Source organism: Rhipicephalus microplus, chromosome 1 (genome assembly GCF_043290135.1).
Source record: "Rhipicephalus microplus isolate Deutch F79 chromosome 1, USDA_Rmic, whole genome shotgun sequence".
In the NCBI taxonomy this organism is placed as follows: Eukaryota; Metazoa; Arthropoda; class Arachnida; order Ixodida; family Ixodidae; genus Rhipicephalus; species Rhipicephalus microplus.
This window is the reverse complement of record NC_134700.1, coordinates 215,243,543-215,261,604: the sequence shown is the minus strand read 5'-3', so window position 1 is coordinate 215,261,604 and position 18,062 is coordinate 215,243,543. Positions and strand designations below refer to the sequence as shown.

General features: G+C 44.1%; 1 protein-coding gene across 7 annotated transcripts in view; it reads right to left on the bottom strand.

Moving 5' to 3' along the window:
* Su(var)2-10 (E3 SUMO-protein ligase Su(var)2-10) overlaps nt 1-18,062 on the bottom strand; it is a 128,277-nt gene that overhangs the window by 29,752 nt on the left and 80,463 nt on the right. For 5 of the 7 annotated variants that reach the window (XM_075891306.1, XM_075891308.1, XM_075891307.1 and 2 more), the window contains one exon: nt 17,624-17,966. In XM_075891306.1, the coding sequence (XP_075747421.1) occupies nt 17,624-17,966 (343 nt within the window). Of the gene's footprint in view, nt 1-4,209; nt 4,321-17,623; nt 17,967-18,062 lie in introns of all 7 variants that reach the window. The other 2 variants (XR_012894644.1, XR_012894643.1) reach the window with 1 other exon arrangement.

Here is an 18,062-nt window from a genome sequence, read left to right as displayed (position 1 = left end):
AAGTTTACTATGGGCTTTGCTGCAGTGAGGATTTTCCCTGGATGAGTGTATTCACGAAATAGCATCCTCTACTGCAGTGAGATCACCTTTACAGGGGGTTACATGCTGACTAATACACATGTATTAGTTTATTTTAAATACTAGAATATTCCAACATTTCGAATTTGGATCGAAGCTAGTTAAACTACTATATTATTTGCTCGAATATAAGTATAAGCCTGCTTAATACACTCTCATAAATACATTCCCATAAAGTACAATTATTCAGCGAGCTGCCAGGCATTCGGAAATCGAATAATTACAGTTTTTCTATTAATAGAAATAAATGTTTTTTGTAGTGGTGTGTGAATAGTGCAATTTAATCTCCGGCTGAATTCGAATCTAAAATAGTGCTGAACAGTGGCGCCAATATCGAATCGTACATTGAATACAAAAAGATGTCATTGAAAATTGAAAGAAAGGTCAAAGAAATTAAATTTGCTCGTGTACTCAAGCACATAATATGATGAGTTACTGCTACTGAAATACTACAAATTGTCATGCAAAAACACGAGCTGTTGTGCATAAACTGGCTTAAAGCTCTCTCGCCATGATGTTACAGTTGTAGCTTACGACTCAACAGTTTTGTACTTCACTGTCATAAGTTCTCCTGGCACTCGTTCACAGCAGCGTCTTAACGACGTGCTGACAGAATTGCAGCTTATCTGATAAATTAGCAGTACGGTGCAGCAGGGGCTACTGCACAGCTTAAACTAGTTCCCACAAGTGAAGCCAATCACAGAGGGTTTAGCAGGTCTAAGTCTGGATGTTTTAAAATGCTTGCGGCATGTGCGGCGGGAGCAGTCCTTGCCTTCGTTTCGAGAGCGAAGCTGTGCAGAGCTTCGGAGTTCACAGCACCATAACTACTAGACCACAGTGACGGGTTGCATGCATAATTAAGGGATAAACTCTGCCATGTCCCGTGTCAACTAGAAGCCCCTGGCCAATCTTATACCTATGTTGCACTGGTGTTTGGAAGGCCATCGAAACAATGGTCTATTGAGACTTAACTGTGAAGAACTGTCAAGCCCCAGTTGCCACACGAGCCGTTTTAAAGGCCATTGAGTCAATAGTTTATCAAAAATCAACTGAGCACCCCACCCCTGCACTGGAACTTCAATGGTCATTGAGCGACTGAAACAGCACGAATGTACCCTTTCATTGACTGTGTGATAGTACACATGGTCAGAACAAAGGAATATAACCTGTATGCTTCAAAACAGTATATGCAAGTGTTGTGAATTACTTAACAGAGTATTTTTGCAACTTGAAATGTGCACATACTCTCGGCAACGGCCACATGCTAGTGTTCTGCAAGCAGTCTTGTCATGTATCACCTGCACAGCTTTGCCACTCAACAACTTAAAAACTAAATATGCATTCATAACTACGAATAAAGAATTTGTTGAGGTACTTAACATCTGAGTTTTTAAGGAAACTTAACCTTGCGAAACATGAATTTGAAAATAAGGATCTGCAGCACCACACAACCTTTGTGAGAAACCCTTCAAACAACTCAATGGCCATTCAAAACTGTCATGTAACAGTGCAACAACTCTATAGAGTCAATAAAGAGGTTTCAAGAGTTGTCAACTAGATGGCCTTTCAAGAGCGCCCATGTGACACACGTATTAATGGGCTTTTTTTGAAAAGTGTACAGGGGCACAAATGACTGAAATGTTCCACACACAATCAGGAAATTTTAGAACCGATGTCCTTAGCTATTTTCTTCTCGTAGTGGAATTGACACTGCTTTTCGGGAGATTTGTAGCCGTGCCCGTGCAATCAGGAAAACTGCTTGCCTTTCCAGAGTCTCTCGAGCAATATGGGAGCTGGCAGGTATGTACTTGGCAAAATACAATTTGGAGCAATTTTTGGAGCAACAAAATGTTACTCTTGGAGCACTAAATTTCAAATTTGTAGCAGGTTACGCGAAAAAACATGCATTTTTTATCGTGAAATACCGAATTTCGAGCAGTATAAAAAAGGAGGCTTGCATTTAGAACAAAAATGTGTTTCAACCATTCAACATCACCTAAATCGTACAGTATGATGGAACTGCCATTTCAATGAAAGTAGTACTTTAACCACCTTACAAAGCAAACAATGATAAAGTTAATATTAGCATTTGATTCGCATTTGACAGACTATGGGAATTTAAATATCAACATGACAAGCTCACGACCTCGAAATTTGAAAGATTCCTAAAACCAAAGAGTAGGGGTGGCAAAAAAAAAACTGGCACACAATTGAGTTTTTCGAGGGAAGGAGAAATGTCGCACACTGCTTCAAATGATTACCAGGAGCTCATCTGGACGTCAGTAGTTTTATTGGTACTTAAAATTGTGCGGTGTACAAGCACATGAGTAACTGAGCAAAAATGTGCAGTGTCCCACTAGCGCTAACAGCCCATTTTAAATATCAATATGCTTTTCTGCAGCCATCAATGTACTATGGTGAAGGCAACTCAAGCAGTATTAGAACCGAAGCCAAGAAACTTTCTAACCGCTGCACTACCACCCCCCTCCCCCCCCCCCCCCCCCTTTTTTTTTCGCCACCGAATTAGATGCCGCTTGGGCTCCCTGGCAAAGCACGTTTAAGTAGGTAAAGTAACAACAGCGCACGCCCGTTGGCCCTGCGACAGTGTCAGATATCTATCGCCAAGAACCGAGGCAGGAAGGCAATCAACGTTGTCGCTGGCAATGCCAGCGTTTGCAGCACGTCAAGTTTGTTTGCGCGAGAAAAATGGGGCATAAGTTTCCAGCTTTAGTTCTTAACAAGCCATAACCACGTTTTCAGGCTAAAAAATTTACATTTCCTGTGAGGCGATGGTGGCTACAGCAATGCATTTTTGTCTTAATGTTCCGGCGTCCCAGCGATATACATATTATTCGCAGCAGAAAAGGGCCAATGGGCGCACAGTTGTTACTTTATCTGTTCGATCGTGCCTCGCGAAGTAGGGTGGGTGCCGGGTGCCTAGAATATTTTAAGTCTATTGTAAGCACTATACTTCGGGTCTGCGCGCTGTGACTGATGGCGCAAGCTGCAGGTGGCTGACGTTGCCTGCATTTCTCGCCAAAATAAGAGCACCTGGAAAAATTTTGAGGCTGGCTGGGCATTTTCAGCAAATTTCAGAGGTTTGGCGTAGCTCGGCGCAACAATCGGGACTTGTATTAAATTGCCGATTGTGCAAATGGTACAGCTGTTGCACCCCTGTACTGAGCCAAACTGGCTCGTTAGCGGGTCTTCTTATCCCTCCATTACACGATCTATCCCTCCATTACACGAGCTAGTAGATGGGCTACACACATAGCCACCAAGCAAATCTGAACTTGGCGAAAGGATGGTCACAATTTTAGAAGGTGAACCGGCACTCAAACCTTGATGTAGCAAACACGGATACAATAAATTATCGGTTAGAATGAAGTAAATGAAGAATAGTTTTGTCATAAATACAGTATTACAGATAAACATTTATGACAAATTTTTGGATATAGCAGATGTCACTTTGTTACAGTAGACTCTCAGTTAACGAAACCTGAAGCGACCGGGAAAATATGTTCCATTTCACAGGAGTTCCGTTTACTGAGAGGTGAATATGGCTGCAGAATTCAAGCCTGAAACCAAGCATTGCAGAGGCAATAGCTCTGTTTAAGTAGTAGTTCCATTTAACAGATATCCATTTACTGAGAGTCTACAGTATAATGAGGTTTGAGTGTATCTGTGCCTTGACCACAAGGACAAATCCACCTTTCAAGACACTGGCTGACCTGCCTGCAGTTTGTCACGAGAAGTCCCTCAACACCTCTTAAGAAGCAGGCATAATTCAAATTCTATATATATATATATATATATATATACACAAAAAAATCTGGGTTAAGCGCAGTTCACCAGATTTGCAAAACAAATGGGATGCACAGTCACTGGAGCTAGCAACCAGTTACAGTATCTCTTAAGAAGCAGGCATAATTCAAATTCTATATATATGTATATATATATATACACAAATAAATCTGGGTTAAGCACAGTTCACCAGATTTGCAAGACAAATGGGATGCACAGTCACTGGAGCTAGCAACCAGTTACAGTATACAAGAAAACACGCAGTGCAGGCAGATGAGGGAGAATAGGACCAGGGGGAGAGAAGGAGCAACAGGTACAATGGCTCACCGGGACAGCGCTCTCTTCCTACACGAAATGGGGGGGAGCGGGAAGCATGTGCGGCTGGCAACTGGCATGAACAACCGCACACGCCTACAATAGCGTCAACATATCCACCACCTGAAAGCCAAGGAGGGGAGTGAGGGAGGAGAAGGGAATTGGCGACCCAGCACGCGGGGGATGCAGCGTGCACCAAACATAATAGAGAAATCTTTGGCAAGTGCAGAAACACCAATAGCATGCAAAGCACTAAGACAGCAGCCACAATCATTTGCTGCATTTCCCTAAATGGTATCAGTTACTAATGCCAAGCAGAAATAAACACTACAAAATGTGCCAAATAAAGTGGTAGCATGGCTGCGACCAGTACATGCACCACGAGACATTGCAAGCATACAACTCTTTAAAAGCAAGACGCTGGCCAAAATAATACTTTAAGTACCTTCAAAATAATTTATCATCTTAAAACATCCTGCTTCATACAGAACGAAATGAAAAACCAACACGCAGTACAACCTTGGATGAATCATACCAATTGCATGGCTCATAACAATTTCAAGGCCTGCAATGTAATGGAAAACATTGATGCGATCCAATTTTCGATACACCACCGCACAGGTACGAACCACAATGCTTGCACTATTATGGAAGTCTTGGCAAGAACGCAAGGGTGCAGGAACCGAAGTGCGAGCATAGCAGGTACGAACCACAATGCTTGCACTATTATGGAAGTCTTGGCAAGAACGCAAGGGTGCAGGAACCAAAGTGCAAGCATAGCACGTGCAAACCTTGGATGTCTCAATGCACCTTCATGTGTCTCTGAATTTTAATTACAGATGTGTGCAACTATGCTCAGGCAGCATTGTCATACTACTGTGTTTACATGTGCCTGCTACATTGACGCAAGCCATGGCCTTCTAATAAGACATCCTATGAAAGGTGGAACAGGACCAATAGAGGAATCGGACAGTTTTGGCAAAGGAGCTAGGCCTCCATCGCAAACAAGCACAACTGTTAGGGACCACACAGCTGCCAACCCTTGATTGCCACGGGAAACTCCTGGGGAGAATTTCAACCACACATTGTGTGGGCACAACTGCAAAGCTCTTGATAAATGTTGCCACCAACACTATAGGAAAATAATAATGGACAGCGGCTGCAAAACTCTCTGGCCTTCATCTATCGCATGTAGATGACTCCTTAATATCTGGTTCATTAATTACGCACGTATGCTCATGACATACATTTACCAGTGCAAGTATGATTGTCCTTTATATGGTTCATTAATTATGCACGTGTGCTCATGACATACATTTACCAGTGCAAGTACGATTGTCAACGTCTAGAAACCTTACTGGCAATCATTCAGAGCTGTTCAAATAGCTGCAGCCCCCAGAACAAATGACACATACACAAGCTCTCTTGTCGCATGTTTTTTAGCGACATAAATTTCAGACGATTCGCACAGTTTTGGTGACTTCGCGGGATTCGTATAACCGAGGCTGTCTCAAAAGGACTCAACCTTCAGACTACGTTAGCCCATTGCTCTGCCAGTTGGACAGCCATCTGCAGATGGTAGTTTCAGCTCTGTTGTCTTGACAACCATGTGTCAGAGGGGGAAAAGTAGCTTGCCCCACTGTTCAAAACAACACTCAAGACAAGATGCGCTGTCTGCTGCCATTAAGGTATGGTGCCCATTGCATCCAGGTAGGCTGCCTTCTGGTCTCATCATATATCGCTTTCGGTGATAAATGATGACAAACTCTAGTTGCAGAAAGCGACTAAAGTTACAAACTTGACCAAACACGTTGTGTTGGTTATTTAAACACACAATGCCACTGCTGTTGACCTGGCAGGTGAGATTTTCATCAGCGACCTTATTGATATCACCAGCTTGCCATATAAGTATCGTTTGAAAAGAAGAAGATGATGACTATAATAATTGTGATGATGAGGCAGGTAGCAATGAACACAGCGCAGGTGCAATTGTGTGCGCAGTCCGAATGCTTATGCACCCCGAAAATGGTGGGATGTGTACAACAGTTTCTATGGTAATTAGGATAAGGTTTTCCTACCAGGACCAGTTCCTTCACATAGTTTGCACTAATGAGTCGATTGCAATCAAGCAATTTGATCCCACTCAGGCTCGATCCAAATTTTGGTGGGTGGCACATGTATAACTGGTTTTAGGTACACAAGTCATGCGTTTCCGCTGAAGCTACAAGTCCATCGAATGAGGCTTGCTTACCACAGCTATCTTTTTTTTTTTTTGAGACAGATGACACACCTGCAAATCAAGCTCTCTGTATTTTGCACATTTACATTGAGATATTCCCATTCTTTGACAGTTTTTATTTTAGATCAAAGTTAAAATGAAAATGTGCCACGAAAGAAAAAAAAACTACTCTGAAATCAATCAAGAACAGTTGTGAAAGCCAATAGGGCTTGCAATGCATCACGACTACCATGACAGCCACTCTCATTACCCGCATACAATTTGAAAGCGCTCAAGAACATGGCTTTCCACTATGGTTTCGGGAAAAGCAATAAACCTTGGAAGTGGCTTATTCCGGCTGCGCATGTGACTGCACTAGATACACCCCCCCCCCCCCCCCACATTGCTGCCAAATTGAACTAGCTGCTAGCACCCAACGCAAAAATTGACTCGTATAACTGTAGTTTAACCGCACGAATAGATAGATAGATAGATAGATATGTGAGGTTTAACGTCCCAAAACCACCATATGATTATGAGAGACACCATAGTGGAGGGCTCCGGAAATTTCAACCACCTGCGGGTCAGCAGCCAAGTACCTTAGCCACTGGACTACCGCGGCGGGGCAGTTTAAGCGCACGAAGAAACTAGCCCAAATTCGGATTCTGCTGCAAAAATTGACGCTGCTTTGCCGACCATGACACTGGCTCGTGCAGCCAACTAGACATTCTTGTGCTCACACACCTGTTATGACGATTTCGTGGCTGCTTGTGAACCTTTACACTATCGAGCAGAAGGATTTGCTATTCACTATGAAGCTCATTATCAAGTGCAGCATGAACATGTTGGTTATTGCACCGATCAAGATTTCCGAAAGTACCCTCGGGACACACTTGAAGAACGTGATGCTCGGATAGAACGTTCTTTGCTTTCTGTGCTCCTGCAAATTAGGTTTTTTCCAGCCGTGAGAAGCTTTTTACAGTGTTGAGGACAACATCAGCTGTCGCTCCTGATAGCAGGAAGTGGTGTGACGGTACTGAGCGCCGCTGTTTCACAGTCACTGTGATGGGTGGAACCAGCCAGGATGTGCAAGCGTGGCAAGGGCCACCTGTACCACAGCATGGCTTCGAGACCGACGAGCATGTGAGTCAACCTGGTTCTACAAGGGTTTCTTACATCAGGGCACCAACACTCGTTTTGGAGGCAAGGAGGAAAGCTGAGGACACGTCAAACGAAGTAAGCTCTGCAAAAAAAGTGAGAGTAGAAGACCAGGCGGACAACATGCAGGAGGGGACATCGACCTACTCCTTTATTGATAAAGATATTGAACCTGATGAGGAAACAGATTCTTTCACTCATGTGTCACATAAAAAGAGAAGATTTGAGGAAATTTTGGTGGTATTCCGACGAATGGAGGAAACGAGAACCTTCTGGAAAGTAAACCCAGACGTTGTACCCTCGTAAATTGTTGCACTAGCTAAAGAGAAAGTGCGTTCTTTCCAGGTGAACAAATGTAAGTTTCTCAGTCACAGTGAGCTCTCTTGCTTCAGCCAAAAGCTTGTCGTGGGGGCAGGTGGCTGGCCTGCTGGCGAAGTCATTTATTCCGGAGTCATTCATGCTAAATGTAGGCAAAATCAGACATGTGCCTCTAGAGTACACAGAAGAACAACTTACAGAATATATAAGAGAGGCAGGAGTGACATCGGCTAGATGCCAGACTCGTTACATACGACAAGATAACACTGTAGCATCGCACCCGTTGAGAAGTAAGAATTTTACAATTGAGATATGACTGACCTCTTCCAGAGAAAGTATTCCTTGGATTTAAAAGCCATCTAATTGAGGAATATCTGGGCCCAGCAAGACACTGCTATAATTGTCAGAGGTTCGGGCATTTGGCGAAAAACTGCCGATGAACAAGGCGCAGCAAAATATGTGCCGAAGACCATCATCACAAGAACTGCAAATCGATAACACAATCTAAGTGTGCCAATTGCAAGGAGCCCCATGCTGCTTCGTTCTCTGGATGCCCGCAGAACAAGGCGGCTTCTCTTCAATATCAATATGACATTATCTACGGTCGCATGCAACAGCATGACACGCCTGAGCCAAACATGAACACCATAAATAAATGTTATCAACATGCCGCGATCTTCCATTGGAATGCGAATAGTATTTGCGCTAAGTGTGCAGACTTCAGAAAATTTGTGGTTCAGAGCTCCTTTCCAGTGCTATTATGTATTACAAAGGCCGGGACAGACACTTTTCGGTTAGCGAACTACGTAGTGTATATGTCCTCTAGATCTACAGGACCAAGCAGAGTGGTGATATATGTGAGAAAAGAACTGCCATTAGTACAGTTGAATGCTACATAATCGGATTATCCAGAATATGTAGCATGTGAGATTAGATTTGGTCGAGTAAAAACAATAGTCAGCGTTTATCTCCAGCCTTCCACAAATATCTCGCTTTCTGCATTGAAAGCACTTTTTCAGACGGACACGAAAGCTGTGATATATTGCGGAGATTTCAATGCTCACAATGTCATGTGGGGAAGTGCCTACTGCGATCGTTGGGAAAGAACCTACAAAAAGCAATTCAGGATAGTTCATTGTGCTTGTTAAATGATGGTTCAGTGACGTTCCTACGGGGTTTCAATTACTCAAGTTGCCTAGACCTCACGCTCTTCTCGCATGATATTGCATCTGGGGCTTCATGGCGAACAGACATTGAAACAAAGGGCAGTGATCATTTACCTATCCTAATACAGCATCCACAACTATGCTTTTCTAAATATAGACCTTCAGCAAAGATAACTAACTGTCAAGCATTGCGTTATCATATGTCACACCAAGCTGATACTGTTACTGACACTGACAGCTTAGTATAACTCATAGAAAACAAATTAAACCAGTGTTCCAAGTTCGTTAAAATTTCTGAAGGTTACCCTGGAGTAGACGCTGAATACACAAGGCTTAGGGCCATTTGCCGCAGAGCTGAAAGAAAATACAGATGCACGGGTCTACTTGAAGATTACCGCGACTGCCAAAAAACACATGACCGCATGAGCGGACAACTAGATAGACTAGGCACAAAGCGCTGGCAGGAATTCTGCACTTCGCTAACGCCGCTTACACCCGAGTCAAAATTATGGAATGTTCTATGCTCTTTACGTGGGACAGTAATACATCAACAACCATTTAGAGCCTTAGCTTTAGTGAAGAATGTACCGGAAACGACCGTTACGGACGAATTTCATCAGCATATTATACGACCAAGTGCAGTCGGGCATACGCCTGAATACATTAAGTCTGTAGCGTATATTAAAGCATTGATTACTTTTTCTCTTAATAGATATCATGATGGCCTAGATCATCCGTTTTCATTAAAAGAATTAAATAACGCACTTGCAGAGTGCAGACAGAAGACAGCACCTAGTCCTGATGGGATAACATATGCAGCATTAAGAAACCTGGGTCCTGGGGCCACAAATACTTTGTTGAAGATATTTAATGATGCATGGACAACAGGGAGCCTTCCGTCCTCCTGGAAAGTTGCAAGAGTGGTCCTAATTCTCAAACCCAAAAAAACACCTTTATCCAAAAATTCTTTCCGTTCTGTCAGTCTGACTAGCTGTGTTTGTAAACTTATGGAAAAAATGATCGACGCTACACTTCAGTGGTGGGTGGAATGTACAAACGTGCTTCCAGAAAATATGGCAGGCTTTCGTAAACGCCACTGCACCATGGATGCCATTCTAGACATTGTAACTTATGTAGATCATGAGAGGAGCCGTGGAAGAATTGTGGTTGCAGTATTTCTAGATAAAGAGCGAGCATTTGACACAACCAGCCACACTCATGTACTACACGGTTTAATTCAGTTGGGAATAGTTCGCAGAACACCAAGATGGATTGCAGAATTCTTAAAAAACAGGAAAATCTTCATTGACACAGCTGACGGTAAAAGTAAAGAGCATAAAGTTAGTCAAGGAGTTCCACAGGGTAGTGTACTAAGCCCATTTTTATTTAATTGCATTATGGCTGAGTTATCCCATTTCTTACCCACTACTTTGAAATATTCCCTATATGCAGACGGTCTGTGCATTTGGGCATCAGATACGAGCATTCAAGCAGTTCAGCAAAAACTTCAAGATGGGCTGACAATAACCAATGACTTTCTTAAGAGCAGATTCTTTCTCATGAGAAAACATCTGTACTTCCATTCACAAGGAAATAAACTTCAGATAGACTCTCAGCCCTTACAACGTTTGCGACAGCACGAATTTCTGAGGTTATTTTAGACAGACGTCTGTTTTGGGCTCCACAGATAAAATCATTAGAGGACAAAGTCAAGTCCCTAATCAATATATTACGTCGACTGACCGGAGTGAGATGGGGTAGTTCATGTTCTTCTTTACTGCGTGTACATTTAGCAATCATTCGACAAAAAACAGCTTACTCTGCCCCGGTTTTACATGGGATATCACGCAACTTAGAGGAGAGGATTCAAAGGTTGTCGGTCAGAAGCCTTCGTATATGTCTTGGTGTGCCGCGAGCGTCTGCCAGTGCTTTGGTAATCGCGGAGTCTCGTCAACAGACTTTCCATGCTATGAGATTAACGGAAACTTGTCGGCATTATCTTCGGTTGGCAACTCAACACGCTAATCATCTCCTATGCCAAGCTATTCAGGAGAGATCAGCTGCAATATATAAAACTATAGTAGAATTCAAGAGTACTGCCTACGCACAAATACTGGCCTCCATGTGCATCCCACCCACCATGGCGACTCTATCCCAGATATTACAACTTCGATTCCGGGATTAAATTGTAAGAATAATATGCCTATAATTGTAATAAAGCAATTAACTTTGACACATCTTTATATTAATTATAGAGACTATAATCACATGTGCACCGACGGATCATGTCTGAATCGAAGCTCTATGTCGGCATTCTTTGTACCTGCATACCGAGTGAGAAAAGCTTTTAAACTCAGCCATTTCACAACATCCACAACAGAACTCCATGCAATACTCTGTGCTTTACACTTCAGATGTTTACAGTCAGGTCCACTACGATGAGTAATTATCAGCGACTCACAGTCCTCATTAGTTTCTTTAAAAGGAATCAGCTTGGGCAACAAAGCTAGTGAGCTAGCATATGAAATACGGAAGACGCACGCTATAGCAAAAGATTTAAACCACACCATAATGCTCCAGTGGGTGCCAAGCCACTGTGGAATCACAGGAAACGACATAGCTAATCACATTGCACATGCAGCACATCAAATAAAGAAAACAATATATCACTGCTACCTCTATCGATGAGCGATGCGCGATGTCTAATAAATAAGCTGAGCTATCGACTGTCTATTAAAACCTGGTTCAAAAATTGTGAGCAAAACTCTCAGTTGTATAACATTGATCCTGGTGTAAAATTTAATATTCCGTTAAAGGTTAGCGGATCGGTAGAAACAGTCATCCACAGCCTACTTGAAGGCCTTCCTGTATAGAATAAGGAAAGCTGGCAGTCCTACCTGCTCATGTGAAGAAGCTCAAGAAGACGTGGAGCACATTCTTCTGCATTGTAAAAATCATGACGTACCTCGAAAAAACCTTTTACAAAAACTCAATTCTTTGGATAAGCGACCTCTATCAATTGCAAAAATCTTGGGTCCATGGCCAAAAGTAAAGCTACAAGCCACTGCAGCGCGTGCAGTCATTCACTTTCTGGAGGAATCAAAAATAGCTCAAAAGTACTAAACAAAAAAAATGTACTTCGTCACTGTTAACCGGTATGTTTCAAAACAGTATTTTCGTGTTTCACTACGATTCATTTGGGAAAACCTTTGAGAAAACAGTTCAGTATTCAAGCGACAAGATCACCTTAGACATGTTATTGAACTTTCATGTTTTGTGTGAACACTTCAAATTGGCGTTAACACGTTAGCACCAGCAGCTGTCCGCCATCAAAATGTATCCGACAAGATGCCGTGATGGAGGCAGGGTATCGTGGAGCGGTGACTTTTGCCTTTTTCTATGCCATTCTTATCATCCATCACTTGCGGCTAGCTGATTTGGTTGATAATGCGGACAAACCGATGCTATGATTAGGTACCACACTGGGCAAGCACGAATAAAATGATAAGCATTAAAATCTGAAAAGACATCGCTCCGCGGTTGCATTTAGCAGCTGCGTGACTGAAACCATGAACGACTGAGCTTCAGCTTCGGATCATCTGCGGCTCGAAAGCAAGCCAGTGGCAGAAGCAGGGCAGTCGGCAGTTTCATTGCCATCACTATCAACCAATGGCGGCGCCCACGCGTGTTTTAGACTTCATCGACGTATTTTCAGGTTCTGAAAATGCATCAGTGTTAAAGATTGGCTTTCTTGTATAGCAATAAATATCTGAGCCTGGAATTGCATCGTGAAATTTTTTTGGAGCGGGACAGCAGAAAAAAATGTGTTCGTTGTGGCGACAATATTTATGCATTGCCTCCTATGGACTGCTGACAGGAAATCGTGATTTTTTCGTTGTAGAGGAAATTTTGTTGAAGCGGCACTCATAGCAGGGTTCGACTGTACATCCCCATGATTGATTTGTGGGGTTTAACGTCCCAAAACCACCATATGATTATGAGAGACGCCGTAGTGGAGGGCTCCGGAAATTTCGACCACCTGGGGTTCTTTAACGTGCGCCCAAATCTGAGCACACGGGCCTACAACATTTCCGCCTCCATCGGAAATGCAGCCGCCGCAGCCGGGATACGAACCCGCGACCTGCGGGTCAGCAGCCGAGTACCTTAGCCGCTAGACCACCGCGGCAGGGCGACTGTACATCCCCATTCTCATCATCGTGAGCAGTTGTGCAGTAGGGTGGTGCAGTGCCAAAGCCATGCCTTGCTTTTCGTTTGTTTGTGCTTGTTCTAAACGACTTGTTGCTGGCTCTGGTGATTCACTATACCAGGCACCAAGAAGCAGATAGTTGTTGCACTGTATGCAAACAGCAACATACCGAAGGAGCTAGAGTGAATGTGAATTATGGCATCACGGATACAACAGTTTCAACTATCTGGAAAAAAAATTCAGGCAGCTTCGCAGTAATGGTGCCAAGTCTATAGAAAGTGCTGAGCTGGACAGCCATTCTTTGTTTCTCTCCAATTTTCTTTTTTCTTCCTTCTTCCCTCATCTTTTCCAGCCTTTTCTCTTATTTCTCTCTCTATTTGTCACTTGCTTCCTCTTTACAAATTTTCAGACGTGGTTTTTCCTGTGTAACCCCAAGCAACGGCAACGTACGACAGACAGCCCAGGCTTCTAATGTGCTACGGATTAAATGCCATCATCGAAGAAAATGAGGAAGAAGAATTCTCTTTGGTGTAAGTGCATGCTCAATATGCTATGCTATATGTGGTTTTGCCTGCGTTAAGCCAAGTGACGACAGTGTAATAACAACAGCATACGACACCTCGGCCCCTTACTCCACACTTAAAATTGGATTCAGTTTATATACCAGCTGGACATAAATGAGGCATTCTGCTTGAGGATCAGAGTTTGCGAAGCGAAATACAATGCTGTTCCCTTAGTTTAAATGAGAAACAAGTAAAAATAGTGCAGCATTTTTTCATTTTGAGAAAGAGCCATGAATGAACTGAACGGTAACTTTTGAATCTGATTTTTGTGCTTTGTGAGGTTCATGTAAGATCATTTGCATGGGCCATTCCCTGGGCATGTAAAGAAACGGGCAACAATCGAAGAACAGAGCCTAATACAATGCAAAGATTCTAGGTTGCGTTCCTTGAATGTTGTACAGTCCACCCATTTATAACGATACTAGTGCTAACAATGTATCGGTTATAGAAATAAGAAACTGGTGTACTATCAGCTTTTGTCGGCTTGGCATGGAGAAATAGCCCGCTCCCAAAAATGCCCACATTGATTATAACTATGAATTCTGACATTTGGGTGAGCATGCCAAAAAGTAACTGAAGGCAAAATCCTCATAAATAAAGGAGAAATAAGAAAACGAGAGAAAAAAAAGCTGCCACAACCCCAACGTCATATTGAGAAGCCTGCATTACAGCCTTCTCAGTATTGTCAAACACGTGCACCACTTTGAATTCAGAATATACACAACAATAGGAGTGCTTTTTTAATTTGATAATTTTAGCAAGGTTTGTCACTCCCTGCACTTCAGTGTTGCAGACACGCCCACTTTATTGCTCAAATTTCTGGTAAAAATTAAGTTTTTTGAAGATCCTAAAAGTGCTTGCAATGCGCAACGAAATGCTGCCAATTTAAGCATCTACTTCTCGAAACATGGCCTCAGGCACACAGCCTCTCTTCACGTATTTTGTAATCTCAAGCTTCCATCTTCCCATCAAAAATTCACACCTATCGTTGTATAAAGTGAAGATACAGCTACATGTCGCAACAAAAATGACAGTCCTAGCTTCTCTGGAAGCAGAGATATCTTTTAGACAAGTTTGCAACTGCAGCAAAATTCGAATCCTGAGAAATCATGCAAAAACACAACAAGTCCATTTTGGGCAGACAGTACCATGGAAAAGCTGTTTATTTACAATAATTTGCAAATTCAGCTTTCTCAGTAGGCACCAGGCATGTAGTCCTTCTGTTTTGCATCACCTAAATGGCGTTTTTTCAATGCCCGCTGCATGTTTTCTGCAGAGGCACACTTGCGAGCTGATGCGGCCACCTTCGGCTCGTCTGTCGACTACGCCGCTTACTAGTTCGGTGACGCCTAAGTGCGACGAATGTGCATGTGTAATCCACGATCCGTCCCATAATAAATCGATTTTCCGGCTTGTCCAGATTGAGTTGATGTCGTGGACCAAACTCGTGCACTCACTCATCAATTTGAAGGCTCCAAGAGCAGCGAGGTGTTAGCTTCCTTTTCACGTAAGATTGTCACATTTTCGAGTGGAGGCCGCGGCGCAATATGTTCATCCTTGCGAACGCATCGTTACAAACACTTCACCTGTTGCCAGTAGCCTTCATTGCGCGGGCGGCGAGCACGTTCACCGCAAACGGATTGATTTCCTGCTGTTTGCCGATACGCGGCAAACTCCACTCTGGCGACCCGTCACGCAGTTCACGTCAGACGGGGAGAACCCGCGGCATCGACGCGTTTAGCTATAAGACTGCGCTTCCGTTCCATCGTTGCAAAGATTGCTATCTATCATAGCTTTTTACTTGCCGTCCTGTAACTGTTGAAGGTCCAAAACACGGCCGCTTTCAGCGACATTGTCGACAATTGACAGGCTCGTACGTGAGTTAGGCCTACACCAGTGACTCGGCGGCCGCCGTTGAACGCCGCGAGTTTGCTATCCTCTCTGTCCTGAGTGATAGCAGGGCTCTTTCTGAAGTTCTCGGCGAACAAACGATCGCCACACTCGCTTCACAAATTAGCGCGGCGAGGAACTTATTTACTGCGACAGGAGGTCGACAGCACCATGACAAAATAGCACATGTCTGTGCGCGTCACGATGAAAAAGCAAACACCGGAAACGCCACTTGGTCAATCGGGCGCCCAGGTTTTGTCACGTGCCCCAAGCAGCCAATAGAATCATGCGGTGGCGTTTCTCAATGACGCGTTTTTTTGAAAAAACCAATGAGCAAGGCGAGCCACTGGTGGCGGTAAATTGAAGATGAAGAACGACCCTTCCAAACGAGACCAAGATAACCACGATAGCTCGTGTGTAACAGCAACGGTTCGGCGTGGAAAAAGCGAAACTTTAGCGTCTATTTGTGCTCAGATTCATCTCGCGGGGGTGTTATAAATTGATTTTGTGCCAGAAATAATGACGCAGAGAAGCTTGAAACTTCTCAGGTAAGTGCAAAAATAGTTGCAGATTCCGAAAATGTCAACTTCAAAAAGTCCCTTTTTTTGCGATTTTCGGCCTTTTAAGACCTGTGTCCCCCCTTAAGCTGCCCCTGTTGCCAGTCGGTACAAATAACCCTGTTGACTGCCCCATTCTCACCCACTCTCACCTGAGTGGAGGAGAAAGGTGTACGGGGCGTCATCGTCAGAACGTCTGGCGCTGATAAACAATGATGCACCGTAATGCTGGCGGTGACAGCGGATGGGCGTAAGCTACCGCCTTACGTTATTTTTAAACGTAGGACGCTCCCAAAGGCAAAATCCCCTCAAGGCATCTACGTCAGAGTCAAGGAAAAAGGCTGGATGAGCGCGGAGCTCATGGTGGATTGTGTGAAAACAGTCTGGGGTCGGCGTCTGGGTGGTCTGTTATTCCCGTCCATGCTTGCGATGGACAGTTTTCGAGGGCACCTAGTAGATCGCGTACAAGATAAGCTAAAGGAGCTGCGCACTGATCTGGCAGTGATTATAGGCGGCCTCATATCGATACTGCAGCCTTCCGACGGGTCCTTGAATAAGCCTTTCAAGGACAATGTTCAAAGGCTGTACACCACCTGGATGGCTGGAGGACAACATCAGCTGACTCCAGGTGGTAAGATTAAAAGGCCGCCTGTGGAAATGCTGTGCGCTTAGATTGTGGAAGCATGGCGGCCGATCTCTGACGAAGTCGTCAAGAAAAGCTTCAAGAAGACAGGTATCTCGAACGCACTGGATGCGAGTGAGGATGACATGTGGGGTGCGGATGATTCGGACACCAAAAACGAATCCCCGCTCGGCGAGGATGAATGTGTGCTCTCCCACTCGGACTCCAAATAGGGAAAAGGAGGAACACCAATGACTTTTGTGTAAATAAATTTTACGTGTGTATGTGCAGTTGACGGCTCTCGCTTGTTCATTAAAAGGTACGTAGGTATGTTTGTTTTATGCTGAATTAATTGGTAAACGATAAAGTCGCCTTTTACTTGACAAGTGTGCAGATTTAAAGCGCGAGAACAGAGTTGAAAAAATTTTCGAAAATTTTACCCCGCGTAATTGGCGCACCCCTGACTTCGAGCCGGATTTTCTGAAAAAAAAAAGTGCGCCTATTATGCGAGTAAATACGGTATATCACAGTATCGGTACAGCACCCTTGAATTGACAATGCTTGGGGGCATGTGCCCACATCTAGTACGACTTGAGGACCACAAGTGAGACCACAAGTGAGACCACAAGTGCCAACACTTGTGATTTTCGGTGTTCGCCTTCACAATAGCAGTGGCCACATCGCTAACCATGGCAGACTTCACAAGACTAAGAGCCGTGGTACTTACGCAGTGCTCCCATGTCCGCTGGAGGGCAAGAGGCGACTGCTGGAACTGCTGGCTGAGCCCAGGGGGCCCAGGGGAGGAGTCGAGTAGTGCATCGATGATGAGGCCCCTGTTGTGCTGGCGGAGTGTGGCACGGTTGGGGCAACAGATGAAGATGGTGAGGGACCCAGGGGAGGCCCTGTTGCAGGGCCTAGAATGCTCGAGAATGATGATGATGAAGAGGAGGAGGACGAGGAAGATGATGAAGGCGAGGGCAGAGAGATGAGAGGTGCCGTACCACCTGACGAAGACGAAGACCCAGGAGGTGGGGATAGGGCCCCACCGAGTGGAGTTGATGGGGGGCCCCCTGTACAGAGAAAAAAAGAAAAGGAAAATGATCAGCGTGGTTGCAAGGTTTTAGGTTGAACCACCTTGACACCTTGAGAACAGAACCCACATTGCT